Raw genomic sequence first — 21,756 nt, 5'->3', positions numbered from 1 at the left:
AGCCAAGAGCCATGCATAACTCTAAAAGTGTGTACGACACTTTTTCTCCTTGTTCTAATAACAGGGGAACTACTATTACAATTGTTCGAGGGCATTTTAAATAGGAAGGTTCAATGATGCCATTGAAATAGGAAGACGAAGGACTTTCTATGTTACACTAGAAGCATGAGAAAGAACTCACTTCCCCGACTCCTAATCAATATTAGGGTGACTTAATTGCGTTAATGTACAAGAAAATGCAAAAAAAAAATGTTCAAAATTGAAGGAAGTTAACTAATGATTTTTAATCATGTGACGAACGGCTGTTGTAAATATGAATATGCAAAAGATAGAGAATATCAGCCAACAACAATCTCCAGAAATTAAGATAAGAACTATATAAAATAAAGGCAGGTCAAATTAATAAAACAAGACCTATTCAAGCATGACTAGATTCTTATCCAATCTTCAGCAATATATTTGGGGTTTTTTTTTAATAAATATGATATTACAACATTCAAACATAGATATGATTTAAAGCTTTAATACATAACTTGTAATCTTAAATGTACTCACATTGCATACTTCCTTTAAAACTTCAAAATTTTCTAAATCTGACCAAAGAAAAAATGTTGCATAGCTTTCTCCATAACAATTATTTGGAGATGAGGATTATTACTATTCTACTTTACTGCAAAAAAAAAAAAATCAACCAATAATTTATCTTATATCTAATTGCTTTTGTTAAGTATTCCCTGTATTAAAAACACTTCTTTTTTGGCTAATACAAACCGTTTCTTGACAATAACCTCTAAACAGTTAACCAGGCGCTGTTGATTAATTATGTTGGGTGATCAGAAAATGACACTTCTTAGCATGAAAAATAGAATACTGTATATTCAACACGCTGTCAAAACAAAATTTTACTTCTCTCATCAGATCTCATTAACAAGAGGCATGAAAGTTGAGGCTGTTCACTTCCTTCATATAAAACTGCAATTAAAATGAAATCCTTAATCACCCTACATCTGTCAGCAATAAGATACTTCTTGACAGCGTTTTAATGTAACATAATAATTCTTTAACAGAGCCATATTCAATGAACCAGAAATCTACATAAAAGGGAAAGTATATGGGATACTTTACTCTATCCCCATCTTATGGTTGCAAAAGGAACAGCCATTTTGAAAGATGATATTTTTTAAAAGAGCACTGGCTAAATGAAAATTACATCGGTTGTATTGTTGTCTGTATCGAAGTACTGATTTACAGAATTAACATATTAGATTCCATCATAAAATCATGGAGCAAAACACTATAACCTTTTAAATTAAAATTGGACTCGGTCCAATACTTAGTATACTCTTTATTAAACCATAAAGCTATACAAAACAATGTGGACGTTTTAAAAGAGAGCGGCTTTCTTTTTCAAAAAGAATTTATTTCTGCCTGAACGATGCCATAGTGTAGAAGAACGGTAAGGCAGAAGACAAATCTCTTTAAAGATCTCTAACACACACATATACAAATTGAAGATTCCAGTTATTCTTCCTGTATTAACATTATGCATGTAGAGTTAAGATAACAGAACTGACATTTCTACTAAAACAAAACTGCATCATGGGTATGTATGATCCTGCGAATGTCAGTGAATTTAAAAACTCTTTCCTTTAGCCTCGACTCTTCTTTAAAATTATCTGAAAAGAAAAACATACAGATCCTTTAGATATAAAAGCTTAATACAGTGTTCTCTCGATTTCCGCGGGGGATGCGTTCCGAGACTGCCCGCGAAAGTCGAATTTCCGCGAAGTAGAGATGCGGAAGTAAATACACCATTTTTAGCTATGCACAGTATCACAAGCCTTCCCTTAACACTTTAAACCCCTAAATTACCATTTCCCATTCCCTTAACAACCATTTACTCACCATTATTACTGGTACTCACCATTGAATAAGACACTTAGTGATCCTGATATTTATAAACATAATTATTTATTAACAATAATAATTTTTTTTGGTTATTTATTTGCAAAAATTATTAGTTTGGTGATGACATATGACGTCATTGGGTGGGAAAAACCGTGGTATAGAAAAAAAACCGCGAAGTATTTTTTAATTAATATTTTTTGGAAAACCGTGGTATAGGCTATTCGCGAAGTTCGAACCCGCGAAAATCGAGGGAACACTATATTTCATTTACAATTAATCATCTATTCCAGTGTTTCCCAACCTTGGCCACTTGAAGATATCTGGACTTCAACTCCCAGAATTCCCCAGCCAGCATTCGCTGGCTGGGGAATTCTGGGAGTTGAAGTCCAAATATCTTCAAGTGGCCAAGGTTGGGAAACACTGATCTATTCGATATGAAATGCTTTAGACGGTTTTAATTTGTTTCCAAATGCCTTTCTTCTAAACCAAATGTCAAACTGGCAGCTCGCAGACCAGATGCATCACGCACAGGCCGCGCCCACCCTGGCTACGCAAAGGCGAAAAACATCACTATACATCACATGATGTCATGTGACGCGATCTGGTTTGACCCCCATTATCTAAACAGTTTATTATTATAATGGTTACTGTAGTAAAACAGTGATATTGTACCTACATAAATAAGGCTTTTGTATCAGTTAAGAAGTGTCTTTTCATTTCTAATCAGCAGTGCAAATAGTTTAGGATTTATCGATAGCCAGTAGAAAAATACTTACGTAGTGAGTGAGGTAAATATTTACCTCAAGGTACAATATTCCATTCCATATTCATTTGAAACAGGGAGTGTGTGAGGTCTTCTAAAGAGAACTGTAACTATTGTAAATATTACTCTACTGCAAATATCCCACTGGAGAAGATAGTGGCTGATTAGTTTCGTATGTTCCTGGATGATACTGATTACCTGATCCAATTCATTCAAAGTTCAAGTTTGATTTTGGCAGTGAAACTGCTTTGGTTGGCCTAAGCTAAACTTATTTGCTTTGGGGGTATGGGAGGAGTATTCATCTTCTTTAACCTTAGGGCAGCTTTTTATACCGTCTAGCTCAGTGTTTCCCAACCTTGGGAACTTGAAGATATTTGGACTTCAACTCCCAGAATTCCCCAGACAGCATTCGCTGGCTGGGGAATTCTGGGAGTTGAAGCCCAAACATCTTCAAGTTGCCAAGGTTGGGAAACATTGGTCTAGCTGAATCAATTATTTTGGATGAAGTTGGATGATGTTCTTTAGTAGTTCTGCTGCTCCCTCCTGGTTTGGCCTCACCTTTGCTTATATTCTATGCAAAGGTATCTATCAAGTAAGGCCATCAGGGCTTATGGTTGGGTGATACTATAGAACTTTCTTTCTTCCATTATTAATGGGAGCAGGTACTAGAGAAGTGTTTGGCAAAAAGACAAAGCTCAATAAGACATATGGATCGGTAGCTCAGAGATCTGGCTATTAGATAGGTATCTAACACTCTTTGGAGCCACACTCCTTGTGAAAAAACAAGTAGACTGCCTCTGTGCATTCTTGGATTCACGTTTAACTTTTGAGGACTAGATGGCATAGGTCAGTGATAGTGAACCTATGGCACGGGTGTCACAGGTGGCATGCTGAGTGGTATTTGCTGGCACGCAAGCCGTTGCCCTAGCTCAGCTACAACGTGCATGTGTGTGCCGGCCAGTTGATTTTTTTGCTCACACAGAGGCTCTGGGAGGGCGTTTTTGGCTTCCAGAAAGCTTCTGGAGGGATGGGGGAGGGTGTTTTAACATGTCTACTGGGCCCACCAGAAGTTGGGGAACAGGCTGTTTTCAGCCTCCAGAGGACCTCAGGGTGGGGGGAATGTTTTCGGCCTCTCCAGGCATTGAATTATGGGTGTGGGCACGTGTGCATGCATGATAATGCACACTCATACTCTTTTGCACCTGAGGGAAAAAAAGGTTAGCCACTACTGGCATAGGTGATCATGTCTTTAGCCAGCAATGCCACATCCAGAATACCTCCGGAACCGCCTTCTACCGCACGAATCCCAACGGCCGATAAGGTCCCACAGAGTTGGCTTTCTCCGGGTCCCGTCGACCAAACAATGACGTTTGGCGGGCCACAGGGGAAGAGCCTTCTCTGTGGCAGCCCCGGCCCTCTGGAATTAACTCCCCCCCGGAGATTAGAACGGCCCCCACCCTCCTTGTCTTTTGCAAGTTACTCAATACCCACCTATATCGCCAGGCATGGGGGAATTAAGACATCTCCCCCAGGCTTTCTGATATTTTATGTTTGGTATGTATGTGTTGTATGGTTTTTAAATTGTTGGGGTTTTTTAATATAATTTTATTATTAGATTTGTTCCATTATTATACTGTTTTTATTATTGTTGTGAGCCGCCCCGAGTCTTCAGAGAGGGGCGGCATACAAATCTAATAAATTGAATTGAATTGAATCCAGTGGTCCTGAACTTTTGGGACAGCGATAGCTAAAGCAGTAGCCTGTGCTTTAGTAATCTTCCATTTATATTACCACAAAGTTATTTCTGTGGGAGTTAAAATATCATTGTGATGAATATTCCTTTTCCTGTATTAATTTAATTATATTTCAGCACACAGAATTACTGTAAAAAGCAGTTACATTTAATTCAATTTGCTGATTTATATTTTAGTAATGATACCCTAATTTGAGCATACACGTTCTAACATAACTTTATAATATAATTATAAACCTGATTATTTAATAAAGTTTTAATAAAAATCTTCTGTATGCAACATAGACTTATCTAAATGCTCCCATAGACTTTAATACAATTGTATGCAGCTTTAACATTACAGTATGACAAGTAAGATTCAAGGAAATATTTAACTATGATTACCTTTGCGGAAGAGACAATATGTTCATATTTAATCACTTTGCTTTTTTCTTCAATAGCCTTGATTTTGGCTTCTTCTGCTAATCGAAACAGGAACAACAAGAAGTTCAAATGTACCTTTGAAGAAAAATACGAAATTCAAAATCTTCCAAAAAACCTCAAATACATTACTGCATACTAGTTTATAAAGTGATTTATAATGATACTAATTAAAATGTTTTCAAAATAGAACATATCAATATACAGTGGTACCTCATCATACCAAATTAATTGGTTCCAGGAGGAGGTTCGTAAGGTGAAAAGTTTGTAAGATGAAACAATGTTTCCCATAGGAATCAATGTAAAAGCAAATAATGCGTGCAAATCCTTCAGGAAAATCCCAAACTTTAGAAGGGAGGTGAACAGAGGGCAGGGAGGAGCAGCTAAAGGGGGCGGGTGGAAGAAGCAAGGCTAGGCTAAAGGGTGAGTGGGAAGGAAGAAACCGTTTCAGTTCCTTTGCAAGCACGTTTTTCTCTGCAAAATGTTTCCTCCCCCAAGCTGCCCCTCCCTCCTCCCTTTTCTTTCTTAAAAAGACACCCTTTCAGTTCCTTTGCAAGCACGTTGTTCTCTGCAAAATGTTTCCTCCCCCAAGCTGCCCCTCCCTCCTCCCTTTTCTTTCTTAAAAAGACTCTTTCAGTTCCTTTGCAAGCACGTTGTTCTCTGCAAAATGTTTCCTCCCCCAAGCTGCCCCTCCCTCCTCCCTTTTCTTTCTTAAAAAAGACACCCTTTCAGTTCCTTTGCAAGCACGTTGTTCTCTGCAAAATGTTTCCTACTCCAAGCAGCCCCTCCCTTTTCTTTCTTCAAAAAAGGGGGGGGGGGGAAAGAAACCCCTTCATCCCAGCAGCAGCTGCTTGGGTTCGTAAGGTGAAAATAGTTCGGAAGAAGAGGCAAAAAAATCTTAAACAGTTCATTAGAAGAGGCGTTCGTAAGATGAGGTACCACTGTATAATCAATAATCCACTCCAAGTCTCCGGAGAGGGATGGCATACAAATCTAATAAATAATAATAATTTAAAAAAATAATATAAACTATATCTAATTTCTGTGACATTAACAATAAAATGCAGAGATATACATTTCTGATAATTTTTGAAAACAATGAAATAAATAAGTTCTGTTTAAAAACATCCTTGGACATGGAAAGGCATGAATCAGTCTACAACTCTTTTCCCAGGATCATGTCACCTGGCAGCCACATCATCCAAGGAAAAAGATGCATCTGTTTTAAAGAGTTGCAGACAAATGATAAACTTAAGCTCAAGCATAGTCTTAAGTAACTCTCTAAAATTACGCATAAAGCTTTATGCAACCTGAATATATCTATTCTTTTCTCCCTTTTTTCTTAACCTTGCAGTTAGTGTCGATGCCTGTAATTACCTAGACCTTTTTTTCCCTTGGGTGCCGAAAGAGCGTCCGTGCATGCTATCACGCATGTGTGAGTGCCCACACCCATAATTCAATGCTTGGGGAGGGTGCAAACCGCTTCCCCAACCCCAGGAGGCCCTCTGGAGGCCAGAGATGGCCTGTTTTCCAGCTTCTGGTGGGCCCAGTAGGCACATATTTTGCCCTCCCCTGGCTCCAAAGGCTTCCTTGGAGCTGGGAGAGGGTAAAAATGCCCCCCGCCCCCCGAGGCTCTCTGGAAGCCAAAAACGCCCTCCCAAAGCCTCTTTGCGAGCCAAAAATTAGCTGGCTGGCACACAAATGCACGTTGGAGCTGAGCTAGGGCAACAGCTTGCGTGCCAGCAGATATGGCTCCACGTGCCACCTGTAGCACCCATGCCATAGGTTCGCCAACACTGACCTAGTTAAGTCCCTGAAATTTTCTAGGCAAGATTTCAGAAGTGATTTCCCCTTGCCTGCTTCCTAGGGTGAAGAGAGAGGGCCAAGGCCAAGATCCCACAGCTTTGTGTCTGAAGATGACCTAGAACTCAGCCTCCCTACACCTAATTAGATTATTTCTTCCAATAATCTACCTTAAAAATAGGATTTAGATCAGGTACAAATCTAATAATAGAGGTAGAGTTTTTTATTGTTTTCTTTTCGGGATTTTTTTTAGGATTGCTACAGAGCCAGTTTGGAGTAGTGGTTAACATGCTGGCCTAGAAACCAGGAGAATTTGAGTTGTAGGAGTCCCTAAGGCAGTGATGGTGAATCTATGGCACAGGTGCCACAGGTGGCACACAGAACCATATCTGTTGGCACAAGAGCAATTGCCTTAGTTCAGCTCCAACACACATGTTAGTTGGGGGAAAGATCAAAAGCAACATGAGAAAATATTATTTTATTGAAAGAGTAGTAGATCCTTGGAACAAACTTCCAGCAGACGTGGTTGGTAAATCCACAGTAACTGAATTTAAACATGCCTGGGCTAAACATATATCCATCCTAAGATAAAATACAAAGAATAGTATGAGGGCAGACTAGATGGACCATGAGGTCTTTTTCTGCCAACAATCTTCTATGTTTCTATGTTTCTAAGCTCAAGCATATTCTTAACTCTCTAAAATTAGGCATAAAGGTTTATACAACTGAATATATCTATTATTTTCTCCCTTTTTTCTTAACCTTACAGTTAGTGTCAATGCCTGTAATTACCTAGGTCAGTGATGGCGAACCTTTTTTCCCTCGGGTGCCGAAAGAGCGTCCGTGCATGCTATTGTGCATGCGTGAGTGCCCACACCCATAATTCAATGCTTGGGGAGGGTGCAAACCACTCCCCCCACCCCGGGAGGCCCTCTGGAGGCTGGAGATGGCCTGTTTCCCAGTTTCCTGGTGAGCCCAGTAGGCACATGTTTTGCCCTCCCCAGGCTCCAAAGTCTTCCCTGGAGCTGGGAGAAGGCCAAAAACATCCTCCCAGAGCTCTGGGAAGGCATTTTTGGCTTTTGGAGGGCTTCCAGGGGGATGGGAGAGGGCATTTTTGCCCTCCCCAGGCTCCAGGTAAGCCTTGGAGCCTCAGGAGGGTGAAAAACAGGCCTACCGGGCCCACCAGAAGTTGGGAAATGGGCTGTTTCTGGCCACCAGAGGGCCTTCAGGGGGCAGGGGAGGCCATTTTTGCCTTCCCCAGGCGTTGAATTATGGGTGTGGGCAGTCATGGAGGTGAAATTGGCACCCGAAGGAAAAATGTTTCGCCATCACTGCCCTAAGGCATGTAAACCAGCTGATGATTTTTGGCCAGACACTCACTGTCAGCCCAACCCACCTGGCAATGTTATGAGGAAAATGACAAGTAGGAGTATTAGATAAGTTTGTGGCTTTCAGTTAGTTAGTTAATGGATAAGTGGGTGGGTGGATAGAAGATACATACAGTGGTACCTCATCTTACAAACGCCTCTTCTAACGAACTTTTCAAGATACGAACCCGGTGTTTAAGATTTTTTTGCCTCTTCTTCCGAACTATTTTCACCTTACGAACCCAAGCAGCTGCTGCTGGGATGAAGGGGTTTCTTTTTTTCCCCCTTTTTTGAAGAAAGAAAAGGGAGGGGCTGCTTGGAGTAGGAAAATTTTTGCCGAGAACAACGTGCTTGCAAAGGAATTGAAAGGGTGTCTTTTTAAGAAAGAAAAGGGAGGAGGGAGGGGCAGCTTGCGGGAGGAAGAATTTTGCAGAGAACAAGGTGCTTGCAAAGGAACCGAAAGGGTGTCTTTTTAAGAAAGAAAAGGGAGGAGGGAGGGGCAGCTTGCGGGAGGAAATTTTTTGCAGAGAACAAGGTGCTTGCAAAGGAACCGAAAGGGTGTCTTTTTAAGAAAGAAAAGGGAGGAGGGAGGGGCAGCTTGCGGGAGGAAGAATTTTGCAGAGAACAAGGTGCTTGCAAAGGAACCGAAAGGGTGTCTTTTTAAGAAAGAAAAGGGAGGAGGGAGGGGCAGCTTGGGGGAGGAAGAATTTTGCCGAGAACAAGGTGCTTGCAAAGGAACTGAAAGGGTGTCTTCTTCCTTCCCACTCACCCTTTAGCCTAGCCTTGCTTCTTCCACCCGCCCCCTTTAGCTGCTCCTCCCTGCCCTCTGTTCGCCTCCCTTCTGAAGTTTGGGATTTTCCTGAGGGATTTGCACACATTATTTGCTTTTACATTGATTCCTATGGGAAACATTGTTTAATCTTACAAACTTTTCACTTTACGAACCTCCTCCTGGAACCAATTAAGTTCGTATGATGAGGTACCACTGTACATACATACATACATACATACATACATACATACATACACAGACAGACACAGATGATAGATGGATGGATGGATGGATGGATGGATGGATGGACGGACGGACGGACGGACAGACAGACGGGATAAAATGTTACTTAAGAGTCATAAAGAAGCATTTTCTTTCAAGTAAACAACATATAACAGCATTTTACATTAGTTATGGATAATCCTGAGCCAATCCAGTAGATACCATAGACTTGCTCCAACCCTTCTGGAATTTTATGAGATCTTTAAAGGTTTTGTCATCAAGCCTGGGAGCCCTGACGGAATGGACGAGCCTATTTCTCAGTTGTGCTAACTATGATTATTAGTGTTTTTGTTGTGGGATGTTATTCTGGGTTGCTTTTTTTGTTACTTATAATTTTTGAAATGTTTTTAATTTATCATTATAATTTTTATGTAATTTAATTTGGGTTCTTAATTGTTACCAGCCAAAACCTTTAACTTTAAGATGGGCAGCCATAGAAATGTCATAAACAATCTCCTTTTTCTTATCCAGGTTTTAAAGTGACTGATATACATAACAGTACAGTATTTTCATTCACACGCACATATACACATCATATACATGGGGGAACTGAGACATCTCCCCCCGGGCCTATACAGTTTATACATGGTATGTTTGTGTGTTTTTAGCGTTTTTTAAATTATTAGATTTGTTCTTACATTGTTCTTGTTATTGTTGTGAGCCGCCCCGAGTCTACGGAGAGGGGAGGCCACTTATGTCCTGAACTTTGAGAGGTATTAATTCAGCTAAGGGACATGAAGTGGATGCCACAAAGAGTGTGTTAACCTATTCTCCAAAGCACTTAAAGGCAGAACAAGAACCAATGGATGGAAACTAATCAAAGAGAGAACCAACCTGGAAATAAGAAATTTCCTGACATAACAATTAATCAGTAGAACAGCTTGCCCTCAGAAGTTGTGGGTACTCTACCACTGGAAGTTATTAAGAAGAGATTGGACAACCATTTATCTGAAATAGTGTAAGTCTCCTGCTTCAGCAGGGGTGTTAACTAGAAGACCTCCAAGGTTCCTTCCAACCCTGTTATTCTATTAAAATGTTTTAGAAGAGTGAACTCTATACATATGGATAGACCTTGACTTACAGCTGTTCATTTAGTGATCATTCAAAGTTATAACATTGAAAAAAGTCATCTATGATTGTTTTTGTTGCAGCTTGCTGTGGTCACATGATACAAATTTGCATGCATGACAACTGATCTATATTCATGATGGTTGTAGTGTCCTGCGGTCATGTGATTACTTTTTTATGAGTTGACAAGCAAAGTCAACGGAGAAGCCAGATTCACTTAACAACCATGTTACTAACTTAACAAGTGCAGCAATTCACTTAACTGTGGGAAGAAAGGTTGGAAAATGAAGCAAAACTCATTCAACAACTGTCTTGATTAGCAACTGATATTTTGGGCTAAATTGTAGTCATAAATCAAGGATTGCCTGCATATTGCACATAGAGAAAACCATTTTGATGCATTGTTGCTGCAAAGTCTAAACACCTGATTAATTGTTGCTTAAAAACCAGATTGCAGCCAAACAGAAAGACTTCTATTTTGTTACCTAATCTCTTTGTGCCGTATTGAATCAACAAGATTTCATTTAAATAAAAGCACTGCAATCAATAGGATTTACTTCTGAGAATATGTAAGATGCTTACACTATAAATGAATTGTTATTACATTAGTAAGAATGTTATTTTTATATTTAAAAGTTCCCAATATTCTAAAGTTCTATATTTCTTACTATAATTTCAGTTGAAACCTAATATAAATCAATCTTATACTCCACATTGATTTATTGGAAGCCTACACAATTTCTGAACCAAGCTTTGTATAACCTATCAACTATATATTATAGTCTATCAAGCTTTTAACACATTTGCAGTTATATAACACATTCAAGGTTATTGGATTGCAGTTGGTTTACAACTCTTAGAGCACTGAGTGACTATGGTTTACATTTTTGTGGTCAGACATTTATCAAATCTATAGAGATGGAGATCAATTTGAGTACCCAGAGGTTGTGGAAGAGTGAATGTTACTGTAATCACTAGAGTTGTGTAAAAAAACAAGATAACACACATCAGTGTCCATTCCTAAACATTGATGCCAAAATAATTATGTCATAAGGCAAACTCAACTCCTGTGTTGTGACATAACATAGGTTACGATATTATGCATGGCCCAGGAAAAAAAATCATAACAAAAATCTCCTTCCGAAATATCAAAACATATGTTTTTCCATGTAAACTGATTTGTCAATGGAACCGGGAGGGGAAAAACATCTCAGTTCTTTGTTCAGAACTTGTAAGAAACTTTACTGGCATGAGAGGGCTTAAGAGAATGGGGGCAGACTTGCATTTTTTAAACTTGGGATAAGTCACTTTGAATGTACACTAATGAGCATACATTAAAATGAAATTTCATTTACGTACAGTTCTCAAAGGGTCTCCACCTCTAATATACACTACATAGCAAGACAAAATTATGCATATACATGAGCCAAGGTGATGCAGTGGGTAGAGTGCAGTACTGCAGGCCACTAAAGCTGACTGCTAGATCTTCAGGTCAGCGGTTCACCGGCTCAAAGTTGACTCAGCCTTCCATCCTTCTGAGCTGGGTAAAATGAGGACCCGGATTGTGGGGGCAATATGGTGGCTCTGTTAAAAAAAGGGCTATTGGTAACATGTTGAAAGCCGCCCTGAGAATGAATGAACGAACAAACAAACAAACAAACAAACAAACCCACATATATTATGACCAGAGATACAGCACAATCTATTTCGGATGCATACATGTATATGGTGAGACAAACAACAGCCAAAGAAGATTCTGACAACTTTTACAGGGTTCAAACATTGGTGCAGAGGAACATTCAGTCTTCTGTCATCCTGACACATGTGCATACATGACACAAGCAACCCCCAAGTTCAAGTACTCCTTACCAAGCTACCATTGCTATAATGCACAAAGATTGTCTTGTTTTATCATTACTTTTTACTTATATTTATACAAACTACTTCTATCCTAGACCTGTTTGACAATGACTTTGATGAAATGAATGTTGGTTGAACGGTTTTAAATGTTTCAGGTTCTTAAGCGTAGGTTTTAATTATTTGGATTTTCAAGTGCAGCTTTTAGAGTAGGATTTTATATTGACGATTTTGTATTCTTTTTATGCTGCAAGCCGCCCCCAGTCCCCTGGAGCAGGGCGGCCTAGAAATCCAAATAATAAATAAATAAAAATAAAATAAAATGTTTCAGGGCAAGGCACTTTCATAAATGAGCGGATGGGGAATGGCAGGAAGCAGTTTTCCAACGAGTTCCCTTAAAAGTGAACGAGTGGGTCTCGATGGGAAACAAGACACTGAACGGTCGCCTCCCAAATCCGTCCTGTCCCTCTCGCTGCCGTCGCAGAGCAAGACCCGGGTCCGCAAAGGCGCTCCGCGAGGCTAGGGCAGCCAGCAGCCATTTCCCTCATTTCTAGCTCCCCTCCCCATATACCCATTCACCAGTAAGTCGGTGTTGCCGCTCAAACGGAGCTGGGGCTTGTGCTTCTTCAGCAGCTTCTTCAGAACGCTTCGTGGCACGGTGCGCTTCATCTCAGCGGCGAGGGGGGGGGGACCTTCCTCGGAATCAACGTCGAAGTCAGCGGACACCCGGAGAACGGCTCGCCCCCAAAGCCACACTTCCACGGACGAATTGAGCGCGCTTGCGCCCTATAAATTCAAATCTGCCGCCGTGCGCCATTACGTCACCGGAGCGGCTGATGCCTCAACCCGCCTTATTTTCTCCTTGGCGCGATTGGTGGAAAGGAATGCCATTCAGCGGGACTAAATGAGAGAAGCCGAATGAATGAATGCGCCCTTCATTAATATCCAGCGTGACAAAAAAAAAACAACCTTCCAAATGCTGGCATAAATGAAGGCGGTCTTTTTGTACAACTGATCTGTTTAAAATCAGTAGGTGTTGAATTCCCGTCCCGGCTAAATTTAATTAGGATGCCCCAAACAATGCCTCAACCAGGAGAAATAGAGTGTAGAGAAATTGGTATTTCTGAATAGACCAGCACTAATGGAATCCAGAGTATGTGATGTTGCTTCTAATTTGGGTATGTTAATCTAGTCAAAAGTGAGAAAAATACTGTGCCAAGACTCACCATAATCTCATTTTGTAAAAGTCCTAAAAAATAAGCATCTTATTATTTGAAAACATTGTTTCCTTGTAGGAATTTTCAGCTGCAAAGAATTCTGACACCTACTCTGTGGACAATAATGCTTATAAGCAGTGAAGGGCTACCAAAAATATTACTACCACACTGTGGGTGTGGCTTATGCATTTTATTTCAACATCTTATTTTATTTCAACATCTTTCAGTACAAACTGGGTGCTCTGGGGTGGAGTTCCATTTTTGCTACCCCACTGTGTGTCCCCCCTCATCCAGGCAGTAGCTTACTCCTGCTTATAAGGATGGGAGAAAATAAACCTATGTGTAAAATAAGAATCTCTCCATAAGCCCCTGCTGAATTATGTGCCAAGAATCCTAAATTCAAATAAAACTTTTTTCAGGTAAATCACCAGATGCCTGACAGTCTACCTAAATGAACCTAAGACAACCTAAATACAAATGCCTAAACGCACCTTAATTCACAAAAATTAAATCACATCAGATACATGTACAATTAGCACAGGTGCCCCCCAAGGCTGTGTACTCTCACTACTTCTCTCTATACACTAATGACTGCATCTCAAACGATCCATCTGTTAAACTACTAAAGTTTGCAGACGATTCAAAAGTGATCGGACTCATTCGAGACAATAAAGAATCCGCATAGAGACAGGAAGTTGAACAACTATCCTTGTGGTGTGACCAGAACAATATAGAACTGAACATACTCAAAACCGTAGAAATGGTGGTAGACTTTAGGAGAAACCCTTCCACCCTTCCACCTCTCACAATACACAATATCAACAGTAGAGACATTCAAATTCCTAGGTTTTAACATATCTCAAGACCTAAAATGGTCACCTAACATCAAAAACATCACCAAAAAAGCACAACAAAGAATGTTCTTTCTGCGCCAGCTCAGGAAGCTCAAACTGCCCAAGGAGCTGCTGATACAGTTCTACAGAGGAATCATTGAGTCTGTCATCTGCACCTCTATAACTGTCTGGTTTGGTACTGCAACCCAACAGGACCAACACAGACTTCAGAGGATAATCAGAACTGCAGAAAAAACAATTGCTGCCAACCTGCCTTCCATTGAGGATCTGTATACTGCACGAATCAAAAAGAGGGCGGGAAAAATATTTACTAACCCCTCGCATCCTGGACCTAAACTGTTTCAGCCCCTACCCTCAAAACGTTGCTACAGAGCACTGTACACCAAGACAACTAGACAAGAACAGTTTTTTCCCGAACGACATCACTCTACTAAACAAATAATTCCCTCAACACTGTCAGACTTTTTACTAAATCTGCACTTCTATTCTACTAGTTTTTCTCATCATTCCTATCCTTTTCCTCCCACTTAGGACTGTATAACTGTAACTTGTTGCTTGTATCCTAAGATTTTTATTAATATTGATTGTTACTTCATTGCTTATTTGACTCCTATGACAATCGTTAAGGGTTGTACCACATGATTCTTGACAAATGTATCTTTTTCTTTTCTTTACGCTGAGAGCATCTGCACCAAGACAAATTCCTTGTGTGTCCAATAACACTTGGCCAATAAAATTCTATTCTATTCTATTCAAGGAAGAGTCAATTAAAGCAACAGTCATCACAATGATTAAATAGCAATTAGGAGTGAATTTTATAGATGGCAATGATCTTACCCTCCAAGCCAATTGTATAAGCCAAGGATGATAGCAAAAAGTCAATTGTACATCTAATTCCTTCCATCTATGTTGCAGTGAACACTTCTGTATCTATATGGCAATTACATAAACCTTGCCATATTAAATCTAGAAGCTTTTTCATCTGCAAGTGGAGCAAGAAGAAACAGTAAATTATTACCGTCCAACACAGTGGGATACTGGAGGCATAATGCAATTATGTTTTATGTTCTTCCTATTATTATCATGTTCAGAAGAGCTCTTGGAAGAACACAGTCTAAGAACTCTGCTATTTATTTCTGGGTTCTCTGTCTAAATTAAATCCAGATGGTTCAAACAAAATATGCTACATTTTGTGGAGGAAAGGCTATAAAAATGGTGGTTCATCAGTCAGTCTAATCTAAGCCTTGTGTGAGAAAGTGTGAGAATGTAATGTAATGGTTTAAATAATGCATGAAGTTTGTATATTTCAGATCTGAAAGAATGCAGAAGTATCACAGAATATGTTGTAGTGTGTGCAATGTTTTTAGCTATTGCCATGAGAAGGTTGCCTGCAAACTGATTAACTCCAAACCTTCCTTGTATTTGTCATCACAATAAATTACACTTATTTTCAATGTTAAGTAGTTCAACAACTTGACAAAATGTTGGAAGAAGAACATTTGTTGTATCTATTCTGCATGATAGACACCAAACAGCGATTTATGTTCTAACATGATGAAAGCAAGCTAGAAACCCAAAATGCTACAGTAACGTTCTCATAATTGCCATTAGAGTAGTTAAGTACAAACCAGGCTCTCAAAGAGAAGATAAGGATTTTATCAGATGATAGCAAGTGTTCGTTTCCATTTGCAAGAGATCCATTGCAAGCGATCAAAATCAATATAAAGTCAATATAAAGTCATATTTATCTCAAGTATTCTACCTAAAGTGGTATTTCTGATGCATTTATCTATAAAATAATTTGGGACTTGCCTAATACTTTCTTCATGTACAGTATTTCAATTTTTAATTTCCTTAAAACCCTGCTGTAGTTTTTGGGTCTGTATGACCCGAAATCAAACTTTGAGACCCCGTAAAAAATTTTCCTTGCATATCTGAAATTTGAAATTTCATGACTTTGCATCATTTCAGGGGTTCTCTCTATGAGAATTTTTTTGGGGGGTGGGGGGCTTCTTTCTTGCTGAAAAAAAAGTCACACTTGTACTGTTCCCGGGTCACCAGCTGTGGCAGAGCTGCTCCTGTAAAGGCCTCTACTATATTCTTACTTTTGCATGTAAGGGAACCGGGGATATTCCAGTCAACATCAGGCATGTTGAAATCACCCATAACCACAATATCTCCCTTTACTGCCAATTGGGTAATTTCATCCACCATCTTGTTGTCATATTCCTCAGATTGCCCTGGAGATCTATAGATCACCCCAATTCTAATGACAGAACCTTCTTTATTTTGCATTCAAACTCAGTGAGTCTCCAGATATTTACATGTACAGGTAGTCCCCGACTTACAACGCCGATCCTTTCCTACAGGGTGTCGTAAGCCGAATTTCCATGTAAGTCAGAATACTGCATTCCGATTTACATGAACGGAGGTTGTGGTGGTGGTGGCGGAGGTGGCTCCGAGGCCGCCCACCGCAGCAATCCTCTCGCCTGAACGGAGGCGGCGGCGGCGGCATCTTTAAGGGACAAACAGCTGGTCCTTCTCAGCGCTGCATTGCTGCCTCCGTTCAGGTGAGGGGATCTCCACGGTGGGCCGCCTCAGAGGCTGCAGCAACGCAGCTCTGAGAAGGACCGGCTGTTGGTCCCTTGAAGACGCTGCCGCCTCCTTTCAGGCGAGGGGGTCTCCGCAGGGTCTCCGAAGCTGTCGCCCACCGCAGAGATCCCTTCGCCTAAATGGAGGCGGAGGTTGCAGCGGTGGCTTCGAAGCTGTCCCTGGGTCGTCGTAACGATGAAACGTCGTACGTCGGGGACGACGTAACCCGGGGACTACCTGTATTTTGAATTAGTGTTATTTTTAGACTTTCCTTAACATAAATGGCTACTCCACCTCCCCTTAGAAAAATATTTTCTACCTGTTTCTTTAGTTCTCTCTGGTGTTCATTTGCAACCTTCATCAAACAGAAACCCATATTATGATCCCATGTTCGTAATATGGGTTTAGTTCAATTTTAGTCATTTCCCACAAATTATTTAACTAAAATTTACAATAAAAATAACCAGTATTCCAAATCTCTTTGGACTCCCAATTCATTTAAAACTTCCTTAAAACTTTTTTTTTTGCCTTTTGCCAACTGTTTATAATTTTAAGCTCTTATGTATCTCTTTAAAATTCCTTAAATCCAAAGAATCACAATGTTTAATATTGATACTATCATTAAATTAAAATTTCCAAATGTGATTAGAAAGTACATTTAGCTGGCTTAAATGCCTTATTTTTCTTTGCTGCTGCCGAGGCCAAAGAATGTCACCTCCCTGGGCTCCTGATGCTCAAACTTGCATGAGAAAGCTGTTTTATGTTCTCCTCACAAGGAGCCGCAATTCGGAGCACTTATGGACAATATCTGGTTCTCTCCCTTCTCCAGAGAAATTTTGAAATACCAGTCTACTTGCCAATCCTTTATTCTTCACAATAGTCATTGTCTCTGCTGTTCAGAGACCTCTCTGGTCAGTCATGACAACTGGAAGTCCAAAATGATTAATATTTTTGAATAATTATGTTGTTTCCTAAGAATGACATCCCAAGTAATTTAACTTCAAGTAAGTATTATCAACTGACTAATAGCTTACAATAAATTCAGAGTTCCAGAAATACCATTAGCAAATTAGTAGCATAAATCTTTAGTAAGTTAATTTACTAAGAATTCCTCTAAGTCTTAAGTTGCTCTAAGGTAGATGATACTGAATTCTACATTACCATATTTTTCAGAGTATAAGATTCACCCTTTTCCTCCCTAAAAGAGGCTGAAAATTTGGGTGCATCTTATTCTCTGAATGTAGCTTTTTTTTGAAGCTATCTAGGTACTAACGACCTTCGGAATTCTTACCTTGCAGACTCGTTCATTGTTACTCTCTGAATAAGGTTTTTAAGCTCTAACCAGGGAATAAAATAAAATAATGTGCTGAAACTGACCAGACTAAGGAAGCTAGCCAGATGAATACGTGGTAGGCAGATTTTTCCTCCACCCCCCTCCTATTTTTCTCCTCAAAACTAAAGTGCATCTTATACTCGGGCGCATTTTATACTCCAAAAAATACGGTATGTACTTTTCTGCATTTTATTTACTTATTTATTTATTTATATATTTTATTTAATTTATTTATTTATTTATTGGATTTGTATGCCACCCCTCTCCGTAGACTTGGGGCGGCTAACAACAATAATTTAAAAACAGCATGTAAATCCAATACTAAAATAACTAAAAAACCCTTATTTTAAAACTAATCATACATACAAACAAACATACCATGCATAAATTGTAAAGGCCTAGGGGGAAAGGGTATCTCAGTTCCCCCATGCCTGATGGCAGAGGTGGGTTTTACGGAGCTTACGAAAGGCGAGGAGGGTGGGGGCAATTCTAATCTCCAGGGGGAGTTGGTTCCAGAGGCCGGGGCCGCCACAGAGAAGGCTCTTCCCCTGGGCCCCGCCAAATGACATTGTTTAGTTGACAGGACCCGGAGAAGGCCCACTCTGTGGGACCTAACTGGTCGCTGGGATTCGTGCGGCAGAAGGCAGTCCCTGAGATAATCTGGTCCGGTGCTTGTGATGATCATCTTTCATTTGATGTTAATTTTAATGACAACTTAGTTCGTTAATAGCAATAATCCACGGAGAGGGGCAGCATACAAATCAATCAATCAATCAAACAAACAAACAAACAAATAGAAATGAAGTCTGAAAGCAAAGGAAACACTGACAATCTTGAATCTTGCTTTTCACTAAGCAAACTTTGGTTATTATAATTTTGGTTATGGTATAACTCCTCTGTCTATCTACATAGAAATTGAAAGCACAGACATACTGAACATATTAGTTCCTCAGTGCACATTTCATGACTTTATCACTTTTCTGGGCTTGGCAGAGAAAAATGTGATTAATCAATCAGACATAGGTTTTCTAGGCCTGGTCTTGATTTATGCATCCTCATTTAGTAAACCCTAAAAGCAGAACATTTTGATTTATTAGTAGTAAGCATATCTTGTTTGGTCTCGGAAAGACTTATACTATGGTGACAGGAAATAATATGTGAGTTCATTATATGGCTACACAAATATAGGTTTTCTTCTACTGCTGGGCCTACCACAAGCAAATAAAAAACTTGTATTTGAAGTGAAGAAAAGAAAAGTAGTAAAATACAGGCACAACATCTTTACACAATTTAAGCAACCGTTTTTATTATCATTTCACTGAATAGTTTCCTTGGGGATATAGTTTATAATCTGCCAGTATGACCTTTTTTAAAACAATTAAATACAATACAGCCTATTCTGGATCCAGATGTCTATTTATGAAGGGAAGAACCTCATATTTTATTTCCGTAAAATTTAATTTTGCAAAATTTACACATAGAAAAAGAGAGGAAGAAAGTTTTAAAATATTGGAAAAGATTGTTGTTCGATGTCACAAGACTTCAAATTTTCGTCTTCTCCCAAGTACAGGTGGTACAAAAGCATCAAAGTAGGAAAGAAACAGTGTTTCCCAACTGTTGAGTCCTGAATCCATGATACTTAATGGCACAGATTCAGTCTCAAAAACATTTCTTACACAGTGAATAAATCATCTACTACACATTTAAGGTATCTCATTACACCTAGACTAATGGGACAAATTTTAAAAAACATGAAGATTGGCAGTTCTTGTCCTGGGTAAAATGTGCAGATTTTTGGCTAGGCAAAAAGCATAAATAAAGAGAAAATGATACTTTTACATTAGCAATGAGAAAATACATTTTTTTGCACAAGGCAAAATATTAACAAGCCAAACAGTGTAGCTTTACAGTAGTTGGCAAGAAGGAAACCCTCAAAATGCAAAATCCCTGTTCAGGTGGTAGAAAGTTATTTTAATTTGGTAACAAATTTTACCTTCAAAGCAAAGAAAAACAAGGGTAGCTATTTCAGTTGATGAGGAGAGAGCATCATAAAATGTGCAGGTGGCATTTGGATTCAGAAGGAACTCTTGTGAGAAGTATTCCTGAGCATTATTTATTGTATATGCCACCCATTATTTATTATTAATTGTATATGCCACCCATTTCACAAAAGGCAACTCTAGACTGCATGAAAACATTCAATGAAAATACCAAGGAAAATATTAAAATGATATAGAAGGGTGATAAATTTAAAAATCAGTTCAATTCAATTGACCAAGAGGGAGTGGAAGAGAGCAAGTGCGTACAGTGGGATCATGCTTAATGCATCACCTACAGCATGTCACACTCCCATTGAGACTCCAACCCCTTACAAAATACTAGGCAAAAAAAATTCTGGAATAAAATAACAAATTGGTTAAAAGAAATAGTTAATGAAGAAATTGAAAAAAACCCAGAATTATATTTATTGGGTATTTTTAATTAAAAAAATAGAAAAAGAGGTAAGATATCTAGTTATACACATACTAACAGCTGCCAGGATTGTATATGCCCAACAATGGAAAATAGACAAACTACCGGAAGAAAATATAATAATTAAAAAAATACTGGACTGTGCGGAGATGGACAGGTTATCTAAAAGATTAGAGGGAAAAGAAGAATCATATTACTATAAAACATGGGCAAAATTTTACGATTTGTTAAAGAAAAGAGCAACAAAGAAATAAATAAAAATTTATGCAAAGCAACACCTCGAATAAAAGAATTGAAAAATTAATACTATGTGAAAGAAGCAAAATTCTCTGATCAAACACCTAAAAAGTGGGGAAACTTTCATTTCCCAAATGTTGTATGTGTATGTTTTTATGTATGTTTTTTCTTTTTTGTATGTTGTATTTGAAAAAAACCAAATAAATAATTTTTTTTAAAAAAAACTAAAAGAATAGCAAGTAACTCATGTAGCGGAATGTTCCATTAAAAGGAAAATCCCAAAAATACTGTAGAAAGCTAGCACCACCCATCTCCTAGAAGAATAAATTATTCTAGGAAATATTAAAAGGCAGAATGTTATACCTGGATGAGAAAAGGAAAAACATGCTCTTGGAAAGCAGGCCCCACCTTTGTTAATACTCACAAAGAGACTGATGCCAGCCTATCTACAAGACAAAAGACTGGGCCATCTTATCAACAAAAGACCTCCAAGGTGATAGGATTATCCCGCATTCAAGATCCAAACTAGGACAAAGCCATTAAGACAGACTAGGACAAAGCCCCTTCATTACATCACCCAGCAAGATTCAACCAAGCCTGAGACTCAAGACAACCTAGAAAAGTTACTCCTGCATGGCCCCACGGGAGTCTGATAACCAGAGTATCTTTCTTACACACGAATAGGAAGCTCCACAGCAGGGCTCAAGAGAGGGTATAAATCTCTCACACACCCATGTGCCCAATTGCCCAGGACCTCAAACCATGTGGTTCTGTCCGCCATTAAATCAGTTTTCCAAACAATCTCCATGTTTCCAGTATATTTCTCCCTACTTGGAACTGAACTCAGATGAACATTTATTCTAACAATACTAGGAAAATACAGTAGTATGAACTTAAACCAAATGTCAATTAGAGCTGACAGATACTTGTTAAAGTTGAAGTAACAATGAGAATTATTAAGAATACATGACAAAAAAACTTCACCTCTAATTTAAACTGCATTTTTAGGAAGAGAAGCACAAGAGAGAAGGGAAAATTCTCCTTATCTCTCAAACACA

The 21,756-nt window shown here is 39.1% G+C and overlaps 1 protein-coding gene across 1 annotated transcript; it reads right to left on the bottom strand.

The window, feature by feature from the left end:
• Positions 1 to 259: 259 nt before the first annotated feature.
• On the bottom strand, positions 260 to 12,889 carry CENPW (centromere protein W). The gene is made up of 3 exons (XM_070733469.1): positions 12,573 to 12,889; positions 4,809 to 4,922; positions 260 to 1,676 (listed from the first exon to the last, which is right to left on the bottom strand). Exons 1-3 carry the CDS (start codon positions 12,660 to 12,662, stop codon positions 1,650 to 1,652), a joined length of 231 nt encoding a protein of 76 aa, XP_070589570.1. The 5' UTR covers positions 12,663 to 12,889; the 3' UTR covers positions 260 to 1,649.
• Positions 12,890 to 21,756: the final 8,867 nt, after the last annotated feature.

The sequence above is a fragment of the Erythrolamprus reginae genome, chromosome 1, assembly GCF_031021105.1.
Source record: "Erythrolamprus reginae isolate rEryReg1 chromosome 1, rEryReg1.hap1, whole genome shotgun sequence".
In the NCBI taxonomy this organism is placed as follows: Eukaryota; Metazoa; Chordata; class Lepidosauria; order Squamata; family Dipsadidae; genus Erythrolamprus; species Erythrolamprus reginae.
Note: the sequence above shows the minus strand (reverse complement) of the source record. Positions and strands in the feature narration are given on the sequence as shown.